The 22687-nt window shown below is 51.7% G+C and overlaps 1 protein-coding gene across 4 annotated transcripts in view; it reads left to right on the top strand.

Moving 5' to 3' along the window:
- Positions 1 to 22451, top strand: part of TMEM131L (transmembrane 131 like) — a 182111-nt gene extending 159660 nt beyond the window's left edge. For 2 of the 4 annotated variants that reach the window (XM_075543675.1, XM_075543673.1), the window contains exons 27-35: positions 8020 to 8144; positions 10344 to 10507; positions 11837 to 12025; positions 15498 to 15576; positions 16325 to 16413; positions 17702 to 17822; positions 18749 to 18840; positions 21153 to 21292; positions 22039 to 22450. In XM_075543675.1, coding sequence (XP_075399790.1) covers positions 8020 to 8144; positions 10344 to 10507; positions 11837 to 12025; positions 15498 to 15576; positions 16325 to 16413; positions 17702 to 17822; positions 18749 to 18840; positions 21153 to 21292; positions 22039 to 22314 — 1275 coding nt within the window. In that variant the 3' untranslated portion in view covers positions 22315 to 22450. Of the gene's footprint in view, positions 1 to 8019; positions 8145 to 10343; positions 10508 to 11836; positions 12026 to 15497; positions 15577 to 16324; positions 16414 to 17701; positions 17823 to 18748; positions 18841 to 21152; positions 21293 to 22038 lie in introns of all 4 variants that reach the window. The other 2 variants (XM_075543674.1, XM_075543676.1) reach the window with 2 other exon arrangements.
- Positions 22452 to 22687: the final 236 nt, after the last annotated feature.

Raw genomic sequence — 22687 nt, 5'->3', positions numbered from 1 at the left:
TTGCTCCTGTGTGCTCTGATCAGATGTGTCCCTCTCCCAGAGAGCTGCAGCTTCACTGCTGTCCTCTGATATAAATTCTGGGGGGAGGGGAGGGGCAGGTGTCCATGTAGTTGGGATTGGGGCCAGCCCCCATAAATGCAGTTTTACAAACAAATGAAATCATCAATTATCTGAATAATATCCTTAAAAGTTTTAGAAATGAAACTATGATAGTTTTATCTTCATTTTCAATTTTACCTCCGATCTACATGTACTTACTAAAAGCGCTGACAGCCAGTTTGCTGGCCACCAGACTGGATACAAGCCCAGCACATAAAGAAGAAAACTGTTCGGAGATGTCGTGGAAGAAAGTGTTCCTAGTGTGAGGGAAGAACTGAGTGTGTCAAATAAAAGGGTTCATGTACGTACCAAACCAAACTCACTGCCATCAAATTGATGCCAACTCATAGTGACCCTATAGGACGGGGTAGAACTGACCCGGTGAGTTTCTGAGAGTGTAACTCTTTGTAGGAGTAGAATGCCTTGTCTGTCCTGCGGAGTGCTCGTGGTTCCAAACTGCTGACTTTGCGGTCACTTGATGCCCACGACTAGGTGAACCAGAGCAGTAGGAAGTGGCTTATCTACAATTATCTACACACCGATAATGGAGAGTGCTTGCCTGCTCAGGTAGTTCATAACCAAAAATTTCAAGAGCACAAACACAAGTTTTTTCGGAAGGACATGGCCCGAGTTTGGGGGAGCCTGCTTGTAAGTGCGGGCGCGGTCTGGGAGGTTCCTGCACTGAGTGTGTGGCGTGGGCGGAGAGCGGATAACACACTAGAAACCACCTAGAATGGACTCTATCTGGTTCCACTTCACAGAGCCTGGGGTGGGGTACCTGCTGTGCAGAGCCAGTGAGGTTGTTCAGTCAGTACTTGAATGAAGGTGTCAGGCATTTTTGGAAAATCACTTTGAGCGTTTGGGAGGCTGGAGTGGAGAGGACAGAGAGAGCTTGTAGCGCTCTTGCAGCAAGGAACCTGAGGGACTCTGCTATGAGACGTGATGTCACGGAGACCTGCATTTGAGGTGGAGCAAGAGGAAGCACGTTAGCAGACTCAGTAAGACCCCTGTGGGCCTGTTCACCACAGGAGCTCTGGCTGCATGCTGATTATGCTTTGGGCTGTGATCAGAATGGCCAGCTGCTCCCATAAAGAGCTACAGTCCCAGAAACTCCCGGGAACTCTACCGTGTCCTCATGGGTCACCGTCACTCGGCATCAACTCCATGGCCATGAAGATAAATTGCATTCAAACAGAGGAGTCACCCTTTCTTGGACAACTGTTGGCAAACAATCACCCAGGGTTTACGGGTGACTAAAAAGCAGAAGATTGCAGTCCATTCGTATTTGCCAAAGCAGCGTTGCCGAGTGGCTATGAGCACGCACTTCCGGGTTCACCTCCAGCCTGTCACTTCTTAGTTGCCAATATTGGACGAGCTACTCAACACCGTAGTTTCCGCTCTGGAAAATGGGGTCGTCATGGTGTTCCTGCCTCACAGGGCTGTGAGGATTAATGAAGAAGTGCTTAGAACAGCAACGCAAGTACTAAGTACCCAAGACGTGTAGGTGTGATTGCACCCATTGCTGGGAGAAGGTGAGCGGACACGGGAGCTCGGGAGCCAGAGTTTCTTCCCCGGGGCAGTGTCGGGTAAAGAGACTTGGGTGTTCTCCCTGCGGAGTGGAGGGGCGGGCTGAAGTGTGGCAGGGGCCTAGCTCTCTGAGGGGTACCGAGAGCGAAGACCAGGGGCCCACGGCTGGATGTGTAGAGGGTGCAGGTACAGCAGATGCACAAAGAGGTAGGTCAGAAGACCTTAGACACCCTTCGGAAGCAGAGATGCAGGAATCAAATTTGGGATAAAGAGAGACGATGGCTGTTAGCGGCTGAACCTAACATCTGTGGGTTTTGTTGGGGGTAAGAGACTTCCAAGTTGGCCACTTGACACCCTACCCCCCCCCCCCCCGCCTGGTACATCTACAGGTCAGTGGTGTCAGTTACATTCACTGTTGTGCTACCCAGCCCACTCCCCCACTTCCTAAAAAGCTCTGCGTCACCCCAAAGGGAAACTCGGGGCCCTCCAGCAGTCCCTCCCATCATCCCTCCTCCTCAGTCCTCTTGCGGTCCTAGTTGCCATCAGTGCCGAGCCCCGGCGGCCCTGTGCCCGTCTGAGTGTAGCTGTACTCCACAGTGGCTCCAGAGGCGGCTTTTCCACATGTGGATCCCCTTTCTTTCAAGGCACCTCTGGGTGGTCTCAAATGGCCCACCTTTTGGTTAGCAGCCAAGCGCTTCAACCATTCAGCATGTTTGCCAGACCCTAGTGACAGCTGGTAAACTTCTGTCTCTGCATCTGAGTATCCTAGATGAGTTCACTCTCCTGACGGGATTTTGGGTGTTATTTGCAGTGTTCCAGGGACTGCCGGCAAGGTGCTCAGACTCCCATAACACATACCGCAAGTCTGAGAGCCACCAAGGAGTGACCCTGCAGGGCAGTGCTGCCTCCAGAGGTGGCCGCTGGCACCCACCTGTGAAACTTGGGCAGGCTTCCCCAGTGTACCTTCCCTCGCAGACCTGAGGACACCGCTGCCCTTTCCCGTCCTGTCCTGGAGCACAGACGCTCCTAGAGCTCAGGCCCAGGGGTTTTTTACTCAGTGAAGGAGTGGCTGGCAGAAGCCAAAGGGCAGCAGGCCAGGCCAGCGGTGTCCAGTGAGCTGCTAGACAGGTGGGCCTGAGTTCCTCCTTCCCTGGCCCTAACAGGACGGGACGAAGGGCTCTCGGGACTTGGTGGCCCAAGATTGTCCTTGTGCCCAGGCAGGGTACGTTTTCAGGTGCAGGTGTGGGGCTGCTGTTTGTCGTCCGCTCACTGCGCCTGATGCTCCCTTCCGCTTTGTCCAGCTGCCTTCTGCCCCCAGTGAGCCTCCCTCTGGCACCATGAGCTAGGACAGCAGACCAGTGCTCGGTGCTTGCTCTCCGAACACAGCCTTCGGGCTTAACAGCAGCTGGGAGGATTGCGTACATCAGCCACAGGCTAAACCACCCTCATCCTGGCTCTCTGCTCTGAAGCAAAAACAAACAAAAGACACTCTTCTTTGCAAAAGAGCCCTGGCGGTATAGTGTTTACACATCCGGCTGCTAACTGCAAGGTCAGCAGTTTGAAACTACCAGCTGCTGTGCAGGAGAGATCCTGTCTTCCTACCCTCGGAGACTCACCGGGGCCATTCGTTCCTGGTGGGGGGCAAGGAGATCTTGGCCAAATGAATATTTAGGATTTTCTTATTTGAAGAAGCTTCAAAAATCCATGGGAAAATTCCATTATCTTTTAACTCAATTTTCCACGGACCTTTTGAAGCCCCCTTCTTTTGTTTTTTTAAACTATTGTCTATCTCTGTCCCCAAAAAAGAAAATTTTTTAACACTGAGTTTTTGTATACATAGCTTTCCTAAATTTTCTCCGGTTCATAATTATCAGGCAACTCTTGCTTTCAGTAATCTCATTGCACTTTGTGTTGAACTGTGCCGTTTAGGCACCCACGTTGTTCCTGTGTTTTGCTTTTACAGACAGTGTGACCAACAGTCTTGTAGTTAAGTCTTGCCTGTCATCTGATTAGCCTTTTTTATAGATTTCTAGATGTCATAGTACCAACTGCTTAAGGCTTCTCATGTGTGGTGCCATATTGCCTTCCAGAAGGTGTGGGCTAACTGCCCTCCCTTGCTAGCAGCATCACGCTTACTTGTAAAGTCATGGACAGGCTGGTGTTGGTGCTGGTGGTGCCATGGGTCCCTTTTGGCTCCTCGGAGCTCCATAGAGTTTTCTTGGCTGTGATCTCTATGGAAGCAGAGCATCAAGTCTTTGTCCTGTGGGGCCGGTGGTTTGAACCATCAACCTTTTGAGTAGTAGTTGAGTGCTTATCAGTTTCCCCACGGGGCTCCTTTTTTGAATGACAGGTGAAAAATAGCGTCTTGTAGTTCTGTTTGCATCTCTCACTGGGGAAAGGCAATCCTTTCGCTTCATTTCCTTTTCTGTGCAAATCACACACACACACACACGCACACACGCACAACTCATCCAATCTACTCCCATCACTTAATAGGCAAATGAGTAAATGTTCAACCCATTCCAATTCTTACTGCACGGAGCCAGCTCCTCACAATAGCACTCAGCTGCCAAAGTGTGTTTGCAGACATCACCATGCATGTCAACACATCTGGGCTCTAACAAACTGAAGTGGAATGAGGTGAGGCGATAGGAGCTGATCTCTCATCTGCCTTTCTTAAAAGCATTCTATTATGAAATATCTTCCGTGAATGCGTAATGTTCTGTGGCCTTTTAGATTTCTTCTGGCAATCTTTATGCTTGTGGCTCAGTTTTCTGTTGAGCATTCGTGGGTTTTTCCTCTCTCTTTTCTGTAGAAATACGAAGGTGTTTTAACTCCCGGTCTGTCTCTGATAGCATGTATCTTTTACATTTTCCCTTAGTTTGCCCTTTTGCATTTTGCGTGGTTTTGACTTGTGCTCTGTGCCTTTAAGAGTTTCTTGTACAGCCCGTGTGGTTTCTCCGCTGTGGTTTGCTCTTCTGCTTCTACTAAAGCTTAGGCATGCCTTCCCTGCCCCACCCCTGCGAGGCGAGCGCTTTACCAGGGAGAGCAGGGGATTTGGCTCGTCCCTGTCATTCCAAGAGAGTGGTGCAATGTAATCCTTACAACCCTATGAGAAGACAGAACCAGTAAACTGAGGCAGAGAGGGGCTAACTAACGTGCCTGATTTTTTTCCCAGACTCAAACCACACAGCGTTTGCCTTGGAGTCCCTAATTAATGGCACATGGTTCCCACACTCGGCTGTGAATAGAAAGATTGGGGGTTAAGTGTGTCCAGAAGCCCCCAAGGAGTGAGGGAATGGCCATGGAAACCCCTGCCGGGCAAGCTTCTGGGCTGCACACAGCGGGCCCTGAGTTGGAGCCAACTCAGCAGCAATGAAAATGTGGCCTCAGAGTCACCTCGGGTCAGGATTGTGACTCTTCAAGGTCTCCTTGGCGGGGGAAATACCTTTGTCTCTGTTACCTGGTCAACCCAGCCTTCTGATCGGAGAGCCTGGCAGAAAGCAGAGAGACCTGCTTGTCTCCGACTTGACCTCTCACTGGTTACCGAGTCTGGGGCTGTGGTCCCCTCCTCTCCTTCCTGCCTGCCATCTTGGCTCGGGACTCCCCTAACCCTCTTGAGAGGGAGAGATGGTCAGCTGCTGCCAAATTTCTCTTGGTTTTAGCTATTGTCCTCCAAAGCCTGCTTCAAAGAAAGGCGAACTGGTTTTGGTTGTTCACAACATGGTCCTTCTGTGCTAGAAACCACCAACTTCTCCTTGGGAAAAAGATGAGGCTTTCTCCTCCCCTGACGAGTGACAGACTCAGGAACCCGCAGGGCCAGTGCTGCTCTGTCCTGCAGAGCTGCTGGGTGTCGTCACTGACTTAGTGGCAGTGAGTTTGGTGTTGGGCTTATGGACCTTGTTCCTGGTTGTTCTGTTCACACCCGAGAGCAGCTTGCCCCGCGCCACACTGTCCTTTCCTCCCAGAGGGAACCTGGCACTCCTGACCAAGCAGTGCCATCACCCGCAGTCCTGAATGTAGTTGCCCTCCTGCCCGTCTGAGATGACACGCGCCTCAGTGGACTTGAGAAAGGCAGCCAGGTGTGAGTGACATCTACGTCTGCATGAGACCACTGTACGTGACAGGGACGCTCAGACACTTGCCCGGTTTGAGAAGCTTTTCTCAGCCCTCGAGGGAGAAGGGTGGTTTCTTCACAGAAATGCAGACGTGAGAAATACATGAATAAAGCTGGTTGGTCCCTGCTAACACCTGTTTAGCATCACATTCAAGCAGGTGACATGAAGTCCTTTTGGAGAGGACTCTGTGTTTAGCTTGTCGTGTGTGTAAACGAAGAGTGAAGGTGTGCATGTTAAGAGGGGAAAGGGGCGTCGGAAGCAGGAAGCACTCCCTGATCTCGCGGTGTCTGCAGCTCGGTTTCCTGTGTTTGAAGCACACCATGTTCAACAGGAGCAGGAGGCTGTTGATGCACCTGGTGGTGCAGTGGTTACGTGTTGGCTCCTGGCCGAGAGGTCAGTGGGTCAAATCTACCAGTAGCCCCGCGGCAGAAAACAAAGGTTTCTGCTTCTGTGAAGGGCACAGGTTCCCAGATTTAATTTGGCTTCTCTACCCCCCTCTCAGGGGGGGAACACTTCCTCAGCAATGGAAAACTTTTGTACTGTCGTTCATAATCCAGGTTTAAAGTGTAAGTATCTGCTTTTTCAAAGCCCCCCATCCTTTTGGCATGCTGCCCCCATCCCCCTAGGGGAGGGCAGTGTTCCCCACTTTGGGAAACACTGGTGTACAGCCTTGGAAACCCTGCAGGGCAGCTCTCTGAATAGCAACCACTCGCAGTTCTGTAACCTTGGATACCTCCTCGCTGCCCACGATGCCGACTCCTACTGACCCTTACATAGAGGACCATGTCACTGCCCCCGTGCGCTTCCCAGGCTGCGGTTCTGTACAGGGGTAGAAAGCCTCTCCTCTTCCCATCGGAGCAGCTGGTGGTTTCAGACTGCTCACCTTGAGGTCAGCGGTTCAATGCATAAAGACTGAGGGGGAGAGCGGGGTCCCTTACTGGGCATCATCTAGACGAGAGGTTCTCAACCTTCCTATTGCCATGACCCTTTCATACAGTTCCTCATGTTGTGAGGAGCCATAAAAGTATTTCCGTTGCTACTTCATCACTGTAATTTTGCTGCTTTTATGAATCAGGTGACCCCTGTGAAAGGGTCATTCGACCCCCAGGTTGAGACCGCTGATCTGGACCCTTTTAATTTTCTTTTTCACGGCTCTCTTAGATTTGAGTATATGTGAGAACCTTATGGGATTCCTAGTCTCATCTTAGGACCAACCTTCTGAGAGAAAACTAAGTAAGAAATGGGTTTATGCTTGCTCTTTACAGTTTGTGTGTCTAAAGTCTATTAAGTTCTGGGGGTGTGCACAGTTAAGTTCTCCACTGGCCGAAAGTTGGGCTCTTGGAACCCGCCCAGAAGCAGTCGGAAGAAAGGGCTGGTGACCTGTTCTTGAAAGGTCACCTTGGAAACCGGTCTCTGTACAGACGAGTAGGAATTGACTTGATGGCAACTAACTGCAGCAGTCACCAGTAAGAGTCGCCAAGAAGGGGCTCCCTGGGACAGAGTGCTTCTGTGAGGTCAGGCAGCAGGGGTTGACCTGCTGAGCAGAGCAACCTTGGGATCTCAGCGAGCGCTGTCACCATATCCCATCTGCAGCTAAACCCGGGCCTTTAGGAACAGCATGGTGGAAGGAGGTGGCACCGTGTCTGAAACACTCCGTTGCAAAGCAGAAGGTTGGTGGTTCAAACTTGCCATCTGCTGTTCTGGGAATGATGGGTTTGCTCCTGTAAAGATTTACGGTTGAATTACATTTTCCAGAACCACATTTCAAAAATCCAGGCATATTCTTGTCTTACTTAATCAACATTTATTTATCCAAACTGGTTTTAAGGCCTTCTTTGAGGACTTGGCTGTTGTCAAGGTCATCCCTAAACAACCAAATACACAAGTTACTCCTGAGTCGAGTGTTCACCAGTAGGTTTCACTTGAGTTACACCTTTACAGGTGGAGGTGGGTGGATTTGTTGCCGCTGGAGTTAATGGCAGGTTCACTGTAAACTGAAGTAGTTGGTTCTCCTCTGCAGCCCCCGCAGAGTTTTGTTGGCGATGTTTTCGTTCTTTATTCCTCGTTCTCTGATTGCTGGGACTGGGGAGGAGGCATGGAAAGGGAGGGACGGGAGGACCAGCTAGCGGCTGAGAGACATAGGTCTCCGCCTTCGCCAGTGCTGGAAAGGTCTGGCTTAGATGGGCCGGGTCTTCAAACTTTTTTTTTTGAACCCCAAACATGGGGTTTTTATTAGTCCATTTAAACCCCTAAAAGTTTTCTCTTTCCTCTCTAGCAAGAAGATCCTTCTAGGAAGAAGAAGCTTCAGGAGAAAAAGGAAGGACACACACAAAATTTAAATTGGAATAAAAACCGAACATGTAGAAAAAACAAGAAAAAGGGAGCTACTCCAACCTCGAGGTATGTGATCTGCGTTTTGCTGTGTGGCCTGGCACCTCTCCCTCTCAGTCTTGTGTCCGCTCTGCTGATGGGCAGGCAATCATGTGGTTGTAGGCGTCTGTTTGTGTCCATTTGTTTTAGGTGAACATTTATTCTTAAAATGAACGTGTGTTTTCAGACTTTGTTAAACATTTCATTTGCCTTTGCCGTTATAAAATGCTGAAAGCTGCAGAATGGCAAAGCTGTCTCTCCGTGCTAGGAGTGCATTCTGCCGATGAGGTGCACGTGTGTCTGTGGCCTGCCTTCAGGCCGTGGGAGCAGCTGTCTGAGCAAGCGCAGGGCACAGGCGCTGGGCAGGCTGGGCTGGGCTTCCACTGGAGTGAGGTGGAAGGGTCACCATTCATGGGCCCCCTGGAGTTCAGTCCTACCAGAGGAAGGCCCCTAACAGCTGCAGGAGTGGAGGCGATGGGTGGCCAGCTGGTTGGCTGCAGAGCTTGTGCAGGGCAGGCAGAGCCCAGCGGGGTTTCCAGGCAGGGGTGCACATTCTGATTACGAATCAGCCCAGGGGTGTCCCATCCCTGAGTTTGCCTTTCTTTTGTTACACATGCAGCGCCCCATCCCACCTCACCCGCGCAGAGGTGGGCATCCCCCTTGCCATAGGAGAATCATTCCTACCCCCTGGCTGCTGAGTAGGCCTTCTCGGCCCTCACCAGGCTGGCTTCATCCTGCCATTGATTTCCGGCATCTGAGGATTCCTCTTTCCTCGGAGCTCAGCTAGGTGTCTAAGCAGGCATCTGTTGGCTTTTCCTCTGGCAGTTCCAAATTTGTGTGTGCAGAGGCTTCCACCGAGGTGACGTTTAGCAGGCACGAGGGAGGGAGCCTTGGTCTGGCCACCCTGGCTGACAGGGCTGCAGGCTTGGGGAGCACAGCTGTGTGTGTCACAGTCCTGTCCAGCAGCAGTCTGGGCCCAGTATTGTAGTAGCTCCCCAGGTTCTAGAACTCTTTCTACTGGAGCTAGGCAGCTCAGGTTCTGACCCCGTAGGAAAGTCACAGTACGAACAACACAATTATACCTACTGTTAACCAAAACCCACTGGCAGCGAGTCCCTTCTGACTCACAGTGACCTTGCCGGGCAGGGTCGAGCTGAGTCTTGATGGGAACAGGCAGCCTTCGCGTTTTCCCCCAGAGCAGCAGCTGGCAGGTCTGAACCATCAGCCTTACTCCTAACCCACAGTGCCAGCAGGGGCCCTGTTAGGGCGTTGCGAGTACTCCATCCTGGTCATGGATTGGCCATTGGAGAAAAGTCCCACTGTGCCGGATTCTTTTACTCCCTGTTTTCATCAAAACTCCACGGCTGTCATTTCCTGGTATAAACAGAACAACGCAGCTGACCCATGAAATACCCAGGCTTATCTTTAAGGGCAGATTTCCATGCTAAAGAAACAATTAAGTTGAAAATCAACTTTCACTTGGCGCTGATCAGTGTTTTGAGAGCATGCTGCTTAGCTTAACAAGTAGGTAGTGGCTGTCTGTTCATTTCTGTTCGTGTGCCTTTTTTGGCCTTGGCCACCAACTGGGCAAAGCATCTGGAATCACGGTATGCACCTGATCTTCTTGCCCTCCATCCCAGAGGCCTAGCGCTGGGTACCGAAGCCATGTGTATAGGCAGGTGTTCCCGTCGCATGCTTTACACATTGCCACTGAGTGGTATTTCACTACGCCTCTTCTTGAGCAGTTCGGTCAAGTAAGGAAGCTGTTAATATTCCAACGGTCAACTTCCTCTGGGAAGAATTTCACAATGTTCTTCTGTGTGGTCCCTGCACCTCTCAGAATGGCCTGTGTCAGTTATCGCCATGTTTATTACAGGGATAAGTGAGCATGTAGTTAAATTAATAAGATGAACCTCTCCCCAGACACCAAAGAACAAGCTCTTCGATTGCACATCGTGTTCTGTGTTGAAAAAGAAACGGAACGCTGTCGAGAGCCCTAGGTTCTGATCATGCCACCCACCAGTGGCTTTTGAACCTTCTCGCTGAAAAATGCGGAACCAGATGCCTTTGACTTTCAAAACTCAAGTCATGCACTCCTACCAGACCCCGAAGCGGAAGGAGGCCCTTAAGCTAGCCCAGATTCATATTTCACGTCACCTTGACTCATGGACCAGAAGTCCATCTGTGTGCATGGTAAACTACGGTGTGCTTTCTCTGTGGCTCTTCCAGGCCCTCGGAGCACAGTGACCTGAAGCTTGTGTGCAAAGACTTTGAAAGGCCTGAGCTGAGCGGTGCTGTGGAGATCAGAAGCTGGTGCGTGCTGGAGCACCCTGGGGAGACCGGGAGAGCAACTGCCGAGCGTGGAAGTGTGCCTGCCGCGCAGGGAGAGGCAGGTATGCCACCGCGGGAGCTGTGCCCAGGAGAGAACGTTCAGGGAGGGAAGAACGTGTTTTCCCAGAAACCTGCAGGCCCGGGAGCCTGGACAGACCGCCGGCACCGAAGCCGGTTGTTGATTATCATCGGGCTGGCTGAGATGTGACCTTATGTGGCAGAGTGACATGCCATCACTCGGTTTGTGACCATCATCTCAGCCACTGTCTCCGCCCACCTCGCCTGTCGCTGCCAACCCTTCGCTTTACCTGTCAGCCTCCTTGTCTCTGCCTGTCTCAGCCTCCCTGTCTCTGCCAACCCTTGGCTTTACCAACCACGATACCTGTGTCTAGTGATGACCTGCCCAAAGTCAGCGAGCCCGGAGTCTTGCCATCCTCACGTCCAAGGAACATTCTAACTGTGGCTTCCCTGAGCCTGGTTTGTTCTCCGGCAGTCCCACAGTGCAGTCACCATTCTCTGCCAACCAAACCTACGGCCATCGAGTCTGACTCATCGCGACTCATCGCGACCCTATAGGACAGGGTAGAACTACCCCTGTGAGTCCCCGAGACAGTACCTCTTCACGGGAGTAGAAAGCCCCATCTGTCTCCGGTGGGGCGGCTGGTGATTTCGAATCGCTGACTTTGGGGGTTGCAGCCTGGTGTGTAATAATCCGTATACTGCCAGGTCTCCTTTCTTCACCAAAACCACAGTTCAGATTGTCCCTTTTCGGGATCCAGCTGTCAGAGGCTAGAAGGTCATTGGGAAGGTCCTGGGAGGCCGCTCCCCAGCTCCCACATGCACAGTGCAACGATGGTTGCTTGCCCTGGGGAGGGCCTCCAGGAGGGGAGGAGCCAGGTGAGAAGCATGCCACCCCCCACCCCCATACCTGAGCCCAGCAGCTCCTGGAGAACCAGGTGCCGCTCTGCCGTATGGCCGCGGGCGTGTCCCTGGGATGGCAGTAGAGAAACTTGGAGTGCTAGGTCCAGGCAGAGGGCGCTGCTCACCGTGGACTGGACATGAGGTGGAAGTGATCCTCCCAACATTCCCATTCCTTAGACCCCTCTCTGACCCCCAAACATTTTGAACATTGCCCTCCTCCCCCAGGCCTGCAGAGGAACCTCAGTTAGAGAACTACTTCTCGAACAAGCTTAGGATTCGTGTGGGCTGGCTTATCCCTAAACGAGATGTGCTATGCATTGGCAGGATGAGCCCGCACACGGTCACCGCCCACGGGCAGAGGTGGCGGCCGCTGGAGGTGGAGCAGCCTTGCTCGCGCTCCATAGGGACGTCACTGCCACCACGTCCTCTACAGGGAGTTGGCAGCTCTTCTTCTTCCTTCCTTCCCGCAGAGGGTTACTGCCGGCAGCCCGAGAAGAAGTGCGTGGAAAAGTTCTGCTCCGATTCTAGCTCAGACTGCGGCAGCTCCTCGGGGAGCGTGCGTGCCAGCCGGGGCAGCTGGGGGAGCTGGAGCAGCACCAGCAGCTCCGATGGAGGCGACAAGAGGCCCGCCGCGGCCCCACAGCACTTCCTGCCCGCCGGTGAGTGCCACTCGGGCTCCCAGGGCTCTGGGACCACCCTGCCCCTCTGCTCTCCCTCCTCTTCCCACTGTGAGGCCCAGCCTGCTGTCCAGCATCGGAAGGGCTCCTGGGCGCCCTCAGGAGACCCAGCTTCGGACAGTGTGGGCACAGCACATTTGAGTACACGTGTCCACTCAGCTCACTGCCAGCAAGTCCATCCCAACCTCTGGCGACCCCATGGGACAGATGAAACGCCTTTGTGGGTGTCCAAGACTGTCACTGTCTATGGGAGTAGAAAGCCTCATCGTTCTCCCATGGAGGATATGACGGTTCTGAACTGCTGACCTTAAGGTTAGCAGCTCAATGTACATAACGCACTACTCTGGCAGGGCTGTGGAAGACACGCAGACCTCACTTAATTACTGGTCACAGATCCTGCAGTGGAGGTGACCCCCCACTGAAACCGCTTTAGCTGTTGCCTGCCACGGAGCCCCCGTAGCACACTGGGTAACAGACGGAAGGTTTGAGGCAAGCCTACGTCGACAAAGTGGGTGCCGTTTTCCCAAGAGTGTGCGCTCATGTCATCACATTTTGGTAATTCTTGAAACGTTGCGATAACGTTTCCATAAAGCGATTGTACACTGACTGAACTTCGGTACATGCTCGTGGGAGCCATAGGTGTGTGTGCACATGGGCTCAGAAAGGCCCCGGGTCTTGTTGCTGTCCACAGTGTGCCCGGCAGTCACTCAGGGTGGGGCCCATGTGTTCTGCGCCCGTGTTCAGTGCAGTTCCTACCCCATCTTCCTGCCACTCCGCCCACTTATTCTCTCTGGCAGCAGCCCCTGTAAAAGCTCTTCTCTGGGACCCCAGTACAGTCATTCCTGTCCACAGTGAGGGTGTGTTTTCAGCAGGTGTACCAGCATTTTTGCTGTCATCTCCTGCCTCTCCGCTGGAGGGAGCCCTGGTGACAGAGTGGGCTACACATTGAACTGCCAACCACAGGTCAGCAAGTGGAGCGCACCAGCTGACCCTCAGGAGGTGGAAGAGCTTGTCCGCTCTCGTAAAGATTTGCAGTCTCAGACCACTCTGGGGGCATTCTTCTCTCTCCTGTAAGGTCACAATGAGTTGGACTCGGCTCGATGGGCCTCCGCTGAAACCTCTGTAGATGTTGGTTACCAGCTAGCCCCCTGATAGTACTCTGTGTAAGGGTATATGAGAGTGCACTCTGCTCTGTTCAGCAGGGGAGGGTGGTGAGGGTTCAGTGTTGGACCACTGTCATGTCAGCAGTTCAAAGCCACCAGCAGAGAAAGACGAGGCGGCGTGTTCGCGTAAAGATGGGATAGCCTTGGAGACCCTAACGGGCCATTCTGCTCTGTCCTGTGTTGGAGTGCGGATTGTTTTATGGCCAGGGGTGTGTGTTAGGCTTTAGACATGAGATCCTTTGTCAGCCGCCAAGACCTGCTTCACCTCACTTCAGTGTCCTCTTCACCAAGAAGTTTGGGCTTAGATGGCAGGTGGGTTTGTTGGTGGGTGGTTTACTTGACCAGGGGAAGCCTGGTTTTCACCCCACTGAAGGCAGGGTTTCTCCAGTGATGCCAACTCCAGATTCTTCCCTCCTTTCCCTCATCCACCCCCCCCCCTTTTCTGTCTGTATGGAGAGAATTTGGTGCCGCTTTTGCCCTGGGGGAGAGGCCCAAAGCAAAGGAAGTGTGACAGTCTAGGTGGGACGGCTACACAGTCATATAATGCACACAGCTGCTTAAGTTGTATCTGGAACATAAGCAAAAGAACACCTCACCTTGTAAAAAGTGTGAAAGACGACACACCAAGACAAAGTGTACTCGGAGTTGTTGGCGTTGCTGCCAGCCGGTCCCTGACTCATGGCAACCCCAGTCGTCCCAGGGCTGAGCTCCATAAGGTTTTCTTGACTCATCTTTATTACAGATCGCCAGGCCCTTTCTTCCGTGGCACTGCTGGGCCCTGCCACTCTTTTAGTTGTCTGTGTTAGGCCAGGTTGCCAAGAGAAGCAAATTGAGTGACACTCATATATGTATAAGAAAGAGCTTTATATCCAGAAGCAATTACATGTGAAGAAGTGTCCCAGCACAGTCAGCCCGACACTAGTCCATGAGCCTGTCTTCAGCCTCACGCAGCCACATCAGTGATGCCGAGGGCAGGAGGGTCTCGGGCCGGCGGGTGCAGAGCCCTGTACATCCAGGGCTGGGGGAAACACGGCAGCCCTCCCGCAGGGAGCAGGGAGCAGGAAGCAGGAAGGGGATCGGTCAGAGAGTGAAGGAGGTTCACAGGGTCAGGCTGTGACCTGATTGACAGGCCTGACTCCACCCCTAGCCAGGAGGGTCTAGTTGACATAAAATCATCTAACTACCACAGTAGCCAAGTGCAAACCATTTGTGACTCTCAGGACTTCACATGAAGTATAAGCCTAGTTTTACTTTTAAAATTTATGATACGCATATATACATATAGACGTACACATAAGAGAATGTGAGGAAATAAATCTAAATGTTGATGATGACACTGGTTATACTCTTCTTAAAATTTTATTTGCTTTTATATATTTCTTACAGTGAACACACAATACTTTTGTAACCATGAGGGGAGTAGCTATAATTATATAGACAAATTTCTTTCACCAGGAAAAAATGTCCTGTGAAGAATTTACACAGCTTTTTCTCCAACAATTAGTTAATTTTAATGCTGAGCTTTACTGTTTTCAGTGGATGTGAGTTGAGAAAAAGTCTTTTGGTCACAGGAAGAGACGAGCCAGTCAGGGTGCAGTATAGCACAGGTGAAACATACAACTTTCCTCTAGTTCTTTAAGGTTCTTCTGCCCCACCCCCACCACATGACCCCAATTCTACCAAGAGCATGTACACTGGTACAGATAAGGACTGGAAACACAGGGAATCCAGGACAGAGAAACCCCTCAGGACCAATATTGAGAGTAGCCATATCAGGAGGCTAGGAGGGGAAAGGGTAGGTGGGGAGGAGAAGGGGGGAACTGATCACAATGACCTACATATACCCCCTCCCAGGGGGATGGACAACAGAAAAGTGGGTGAAGGGAGACATTGGTCAGTGTAAGACATGGAAAAAAGAAATTTATAAAATTATCAAGGGTTCATGAGGGAGGCAGGGGAGGGGTGGGGGGGGGGGGAAAGGAGCTGATACCAAGGGCTCAAGTAGAAAGAAAATGTTTTGAAAATGATGATGACAACAAATGTACAATGGATTGTGATGAGAACTGTATGAGCCCCCAATAAAGTGATTTAAAAAAATAGAAAAGGCCTTTTAAAAATTATACTGTAAGAGCCCCACTAAAACTATACACACACACACAATTGATTGTGCAGTGCTAGCTTAAAATGAGAAATACACCTGTCCTCACAGGCCCATGGAACTAGTCGCCTGTGCATTTTCATGCAGAACGTGCACAGTTTATTAATGCCCCTGCAATGTGTTTTAACTGCAGGAGACAGTGTGTCGCAGAATGGCATTCCCTCTGAAGCTCCCATCTCCTTCAGCCTTTCTCAGAACATCTGCAATCCTGTGTAAGTTTTCTATTGTTTGTGCTTCTTAAATAATTGTTTGTCAACCATTGCATTTTCCCCCTTTGTACTTGGTCTGCAGGGTACAAAAGCGAAACGTTTTGTTGTTAAGGACTCAGGGAAGTAAAGTGTACTCTTACTGATCACTCAGAAAGAACGAGCCGGGCATTTATGCTCAGCGTCTGCCTGGGGCTCAGGTGTCAGTGATAGAGCTACGCTAGACCATGTCTGACCTCTGAACGAAGAAAGGAGGCCTGATGAATTGTCGAGTGTGAAGAAGGAAGTTCTCCACGGACTGCTTTTGTTCGGTGTGGGCATTGACTTCAAACAGAACCCCTCAAACTCGCCACCATCACGTGGACCCTGTGGGACAGAACAGAATTGGCCTGGTGTGAGTGACCTGACGAGGCTATCAGTCTTTCTGGGAGCAGTAAGCCTCCTCTTTCCCCCACGAAGCAGTTGGAGGCATTGAACGTGGGGTTGGCAGCCCCGTGCATAACCACCGTGCCACCAGGCTCCTTTGGAAGGGACTAGGGGGTGAAATTGCTGCTCTCTGATGGCAGGCAGAGGTGAGACTGTGGGTCACTTCAGCTTTTTGTTCCTCAAAGAAAGACATTGGTAGATCTTGTGTGTTGGTTGACTCTTGGAGGAGGGCATTGGAAGATTCTGTCAGGCATAATGTGCACAATTTGATTGAGATAATGCAACTCCTGCACAGAAGAAAAACACTAGTGTTTCGCTTCCCCTGCAGAGACGTGAATCCCCTCCCGCAGCACGCAGAGGCCCCCTGCCCCAGCCTCCCCCCAGTTGATGTGCCTTTGGGTGTGGATGGAGATAAAGGTGAGTGGTGTGGCCGGATCGCCCTTTACAGGACTGGCTGGGGCGCCCTAGAGAAAGGATGGCTGGGCCCGGCTTGGGTGCCCAGTGCTCTGCCACGACCGCCATGGGTCCTGGTGGTGCCTGCTCCCTGGCCCTCTGCCTCCAGGCGGCCAGGGGTGTTGCTCTCCCTGCGGGCAGCCAAGGCCCAGAGGCCTCATGTTCCCACCCGCACCCGCTGTGCACGCTTTGCACTGCCTGCCGTCTCCTGCCCCAGTCGGCGCCCAGACAGGAAGGTGGATGGGCGATGGTGCGGCCCAGGGAGTGGAGACCTGCTTGAAGAACATGTCATCCTGCCTGCCCACTCTGCTTCCTCCCAAACTCGCCTCGTCCCCCAGAGTTACCTCACTTTCTCGAGCCAGATCTGACTCCAGTGACCCCGCAGGACCGAGTAGAACTGGCCCGTGGGTTTCTGAGACTACAAATCTGTACCGGAGTAGAAACTTCATCTTTCTCACCCGAGAGCAGCTCATGGGTTTGAACTGCTGACCCACCTTCTTCCTGCACTGGGGCTGGCTGAGGCTATGGCCTAGGGCCGGGGCTGAGGGAAACCTTGCTCCTGGGGTTCTCGGATGAAGGGCAGCTCCAGTTCGCCCTCGGTTCCTCTTCCTCCTCTGCTCTGGTCTCTCGTCCCCTTCGTCTCCCGCCAACTGTGGCCGGGTGAGTGGGGTCCTCACCCCCCTGGCTCCATACCCTGGCTGTGAAAGCGCCCGCCTGCCTGCGTGTGCGCTCATGGAAGCCAGGTCTGGACGTGGTGGATGCCTAGGGCATTGACTTAAAAAAACAGACACTTGCTGCTGCTCCCTGGATACATTTGAACTTACTTTCAAATTGGCGAGGTAGTGTAGTGGTTAGGTGTTGGGCTGCTAACTGCAAGGTTGACAGCTCAGAACCACCCGCCGGCTCCACAAGAGGAGGACGGGGCTTTCTACTCCGTGAGTCGTCTCGGGAAACTCTCTGAGGCGGTTCTAGCCTGTGGTAGTGGAGTCAGTATGAATAGACATTGACTCTGGCAGTGCGCTTAGTTTGTTTCTGTTTCATCAAATTACCGATGCAAATTTGTTATTTGTGGGTTGGGTCTCGTTGCTAGTGCACTACAAATAACGTGGTCTTCTGTAAGAACTCACTGTCCTGGGAAGGAGGGGCCTGCCAAGCTGCGATTTGTGGGCTGCGTCGGAGAGCGTTTTTGGAGGACAAGGGAAGTTGAGTCACAGGCAGGACATGTGCTGAAGGCCCTTGCTCTCTTCTCCAGGCCTTTACTCCCCAGGGGACCTGTGGCCCACCCAGCCAGTGTGTCTGACCAGCAGTCTCAACTGCAGCCTCGGGAGCAGCGTGCCTTGTGTGATGCGGGAGCCACCCCCGGTGCATAACAGGTAGAACTGCACGTCTGCTAACATGTGCCCCTGAGAGCTCGTCCTTACGAAAGTCAAGGCCAAGCCTCCTTACCTCGGGTCCCCGTCAGCCTCTCGGAATTGCATTGTGATGTTTCTAGAAAATCACAAACCAGGCGTGGAAAGAAACGTTAAAGGGAAGAAAAGCAGTATCGTTGGAGACCATGTTGCTATTTTCCTTTTCTTAAGAGTGGAAGGTGATATATAAATGTCGGGCAAATTTGAAGGAAAAAGACTTATTCGTAATTCCCACCCTCTAATGGTATTTACCGCCAGCATGTTTAAAAATCTAAAAGATCAAAGAGTTAAGAGAATTGAAAGAGAGTTGCCCGATGATACTCGTGTGTCATTCAGTGGGACAATCCCGAGTCGACGCTGATAACCGTGGCTTCGCACAGAACCCACTTCCCTTGTGCTGTTGCCGGTCAGCTCATTTGAACAGTGTTCACTTGGTTATTCCCGATGGATTCTTCCCTGGGAGAACCAGGTTTTCGCAGTAAGTGATCCAAGTCTCTGTCATGAACCATATATCCGTCATAGCTGCTATTTCCCTAAGAGGACACCGGCCTTGCTCTGGAGTGGAAGAGGCACATTTCAGGTGTGGAATATTTTAAAATCACAAGTTCAAGTGTGTGCTCTGACCCCAAGAGGTATTCTTCCGCGGTCAGCTCAGTAGACTCGGTGATGATTAAAAGTGTGTGCCCAGCTCCGGCCCTGTGTCCTGCTGACAGTCCCTCCGTCTGGCTTTACTCTCGACTGGCCGAGATGAGGACGCTGGGCCAAGGCAGTAAAGAGAACACAGACATGAATCCTCCTGGCGCCATCCGCTGGAGAAGTGTCGTCGATTTCTTTGCTTGCTCGCGGACATTGTTTCTGAATCCAGCCTCTCGTGTTTGCTTTGGTTACAGCAGCTTCGTTGATTGGAGCCCAACTGGTGAAGGCCGGTTCCCCAATGTGTACTGTCCGTTGGAGCTGAATGACTACAATGCCTTTCCAGAAGGTAAGCACCCTTGGAACAACCCCTGCGCCACCTTTTACTCCCAGGTCATCAGAGTGTGGACTCCTAACCTTTCCCAGGTGGGGGGCCTGGAGAAAGGATTTCCCAGCATGCTGCTGCGTGACGTCGTGTGGGCCCACTTGTGCCTGCCCCGCTGCCGGTAATCTGACTCTGCTCCACAAAAGCCCTCTCAGTCTCGCCATGCGAGGGCTTCTGCACATTACCCTGATCCAGGCAGCCCTGCAAGTCATGTAGAAGCGATTTGTCAGGACCCATGCGGCCCTACTCGGCGTGAGACTCGAGTCTGGCCACTAGCAGCAGCAGTGTGAATTACCCAGTGGGGTGCTGGGGCTCTTGGTGGTTGTCTCCCGGCTTGCGTAGCAGCACGTCTGCACTCTGCTGCTCCCGGCTGGTGCTCCAGAGGGAAGGAAGGGGGCTTGGAGGGGAAATTGGGAAAGCTTGCAGCTGCTTGGGCTCGGCTGTAATGATACCAAAAAAGGCAAGGAATGTCCTGGCAAAATGGAAAATTGTTCTTATCATAGTACTTTATTGGGTAGTTTGCATCTTTTATTTTGGTGTTTTTAGCTCTAAATGCAAGCTAGAGTTGCCTTCTCAAGGAAGGGATGAGCAAGTGTATTTTAGGCCCAATTTAAACCCATTGTGAGCAAGTTGATTTGGACCTCGCACAGCCCTGTAGCATAGAGTGGAACTGCCCCTCGGATTCCCAAGGCTGTAAGTCTTTAGGGACACGGACGACCACATCTTTGTTCTGCGACATGGCTAGTGGGCTTAATAGGCCAGACTTTTGATTTACAGTCAAGAGCTTAACCTCTGTGCCACCCAGGCTCCTTCAGGTGTATTTTCGAACACACTCACTGCGGTCAAGTCAGTTCCGACTCATAGTAACCGTGTAGGACAGGCTAGAACTGCGTTTGGGTTGGGGTGCTGGTGAAGGATATTGGAAGTACTTTGGACTGTCAAAAAACCCAAACAATTCTGTCCTGAGGGAAGTACAAGCAAGGATGGTGAGACTTGGCCATGGAATCAGGAGAGACCAGTCCCTGGTAAAGGACTTCATGCGTAAAAAAGTGAAGGGGCAGCGAACAAGAGGCAGTCCCTTGACAAGACGGATGGGCACAGTCGCTGCAGCGACGGGCTCAGCATGACAATGAGCGTGAGGGTGGGCAGGACCGGGCAGCGTCTCATTCTGTGGAACATAGGGTCACAAGAGTTGGAACCAACCCACTGGCATCTAACAGCTGTCGCTTTGGGGTTCTGCGGCGTAAATCTTTACAGGAGCAGCCGATCTTCTCTTTCCTCTTTGAAGCATCTGGTGGTTTTGAACCGCTGACTCTGCAGGTAGCAGCCCAACGCATAACCCACTATACTGCCAAGGGCCCTTTCCTGTATTTCAGTGATTGACTTCGATAGCGGCATTGCTCTGTGCTAACCACAAGGGGGCACAGGAGTTACCTTCCAGAGGATTGTGAGGCTCTGTGTTTTAATGATACCTAAGAGGTACTTCGTGTTTCATACTCCTTTTAACAGCCAGCACAGCTACTGTACGGTGGCTGCGATTGGCACCACAGGTCAAAAAGGAAAGTTTTAAGGAGTGGTAAGCCCTCTTGAGCGAGAGGAAGAGACCAGTCCCTGGAGAAGGACATCATGTTGGGTAAAGGGGCAGCGAAAGAGAAGAGGCCCTCGAGGAGATGGGGTGACACCTGATTGCCACAGTGGGCCCAAGCGTGGGAACGGGGGGGGGGGGCACACAGGGCGGCGCATGCTCTCTGTTGTGCATTAGGTTGGAACTGACTCGATGGTACCCAAGAGCAGCAACAAGACATCTTGACCATATACTCTGGGACAAGCTGTTGGCTGCTAGCCTGGAGATCAGCAGTTCAAACGTCACCTGCTGCTCTGTAAAAATTCACAGTCTCGGAAAGCCTGGGCAGGGTTGCTAATGAGTTGGAATCGACTCGTTGACCATGGATTCGATAGTAGTGTTTTAGTGTGTTTCATGTGTCAGAAAGATTCCTATCAAATATAGCAAGACAAATCAAGAGAAATAACCTTTCTTTCTGAGGGCCTCCTGGTGTATGTGGGGGGGGCGGGGCTGGGGCGTTGGTTGGGAGCGCTCATAGGAGAGAGAGATTGAGCGAGGTCTTCCTGACCCCCAGCGTACAACGACTCGATAGCTTGATGCCTCTCTACCTGCTCAGTAGATTGAGATGTTGCTGGTTTTTCCACCTGAGTGAGGGAATTCCGCTCACCCCATAAAAATGTTTACCTATGTCAATGTTGCCCATTTTTCGCAGAAAACATGAATTTCCCCAATGGCTTCTCCTGTCCTGCAGAAGTTCAGACGGACTTTATTGATCACACCTCTCAGTCTACCTGGAGTGCCCCTGCCAACATACCTACTGCATGGGGACATGCCAGTTTCATCAGCTCTCCGGTCAGTAACTGCCCCGCTCGTGCCGGGAGCCCTGGGCAGCTGCACACCTTCCTGGTGGTTCCTTAATCCTGGGCTTCATTGGTTTTAGACTTGGGTTCCAATTGATCAAACGCTGGTGGGTTCTTTGAGATCCTAGAAGCTCGAGCTGGTCCCTGTGAAGGTCTCTGTGAGTGATGGGGTGTGTGAACGAGGGCACCCCAGCCACCTCTGAAGGAAACGTCACCCCAGACTGCACAGAGACATGCACGCTGGTGTGTAGCTAGATACCATTGAGACGACAGGGCCAGGGCGCCCTGTGATTGGTGGTGAGTGAGGAAAAGCACGCTCAGGAGGGTCGTGGCATTCTCCAAACTGGACCCCCTCCATTCTGAAGACCCCTGACTGCCCCTGGATACATCCTCCCCATTTTTTTCCCCTTGATGTGTCGATTAAGAATGTTTGACCTGTGATCCCTCCCTTGGGGTGAAAATTAGTGAAATTAATGCAGCCAGATGATGATCTCTTAAGCCTCCACGTGAGAAAAGCGGAGCTAAAGTAGCCAGCTTGTTGAGAATAGTGTAATTTCTTCCAAGTAACTTGGTTTGACAGTTCTTGGGTGGCGCACATAGTCCGAGGGACTGGACATCAACTCAGAACAACTGGAGTTCATGTGGATAATTGTGGTTCTCTCTTTGACCGCACCTTTTGCTTATCTAAAACTTTATTTTTTTTAAAAAATATTTCTTCTTCTCTCATTTACACTCCAGCCCTACCTCACAAGCACCCGAAGCTTATCTCCAATGTCTGGACTTTTTGGCTCCATCTGGGCCCCACAAAATGATGTATATGAAAATTGCTGCCCCATCAGTCCCACCACAGAACATTCGACTCACATGGAAAACCAGGCGGTCGTGTGCAAGGAGTACTATCCGGGCTTTAACCCATTCCGAGCCTCCATGGACCTGGACATATGGACCGCCACAGCCAATAGAAACACCAACTTCCCACTGTCGAGAGACTCAAGCTACTGTGGGAATGTGTGACAGGAATTTGATTTTTCAACAATGTGAATAAAGATGCTTGTGTTTTGATTCCTAGTGTGTAAACTGGTTGTTGCGATAGATTATGACATCGGTGGATATTTTGGCACTTTTATATGAAAATAAATTTTTTTTAATGAAATCTGGATGCTCTCTTCCCCAGTAGTCTTATTGGCATATAATTAACACAACATGCAATTCGGTAGTCTGCGCATTTCAAGAAGAGTCGCGCATCGTGCGCCACAAAACTGTGGCGCATTTTCTTCATCCGTAATTTGCCCTCCGCCCCAGCCTCTCCTGTCATCCCCCAAGCATCCATACATCCAGTGGCTGTCTCTGTAGACTTACCTATCCTGGATTTCGTAGACAGAAAAAC

Source organism: Tenrec ecaudatus, chromosome 3 (assembly GCF_050624435.1).
Source record: "Tenrec ecaudatus isolate mTenEca1 chromosome 3, mTenEca1.hap1, whole genome shotgun sequence".
NCBI lineage: Eukaryota > Metazoa > Chordata > Mammalia > Afrosoricida > Tenrecidae > Tenrec > Tenrec ecaudatus.
Note: the sequence above shows the minus strand (reverse complement) of the source record. Positions and strands in the feature narration are given on the sequence as shown.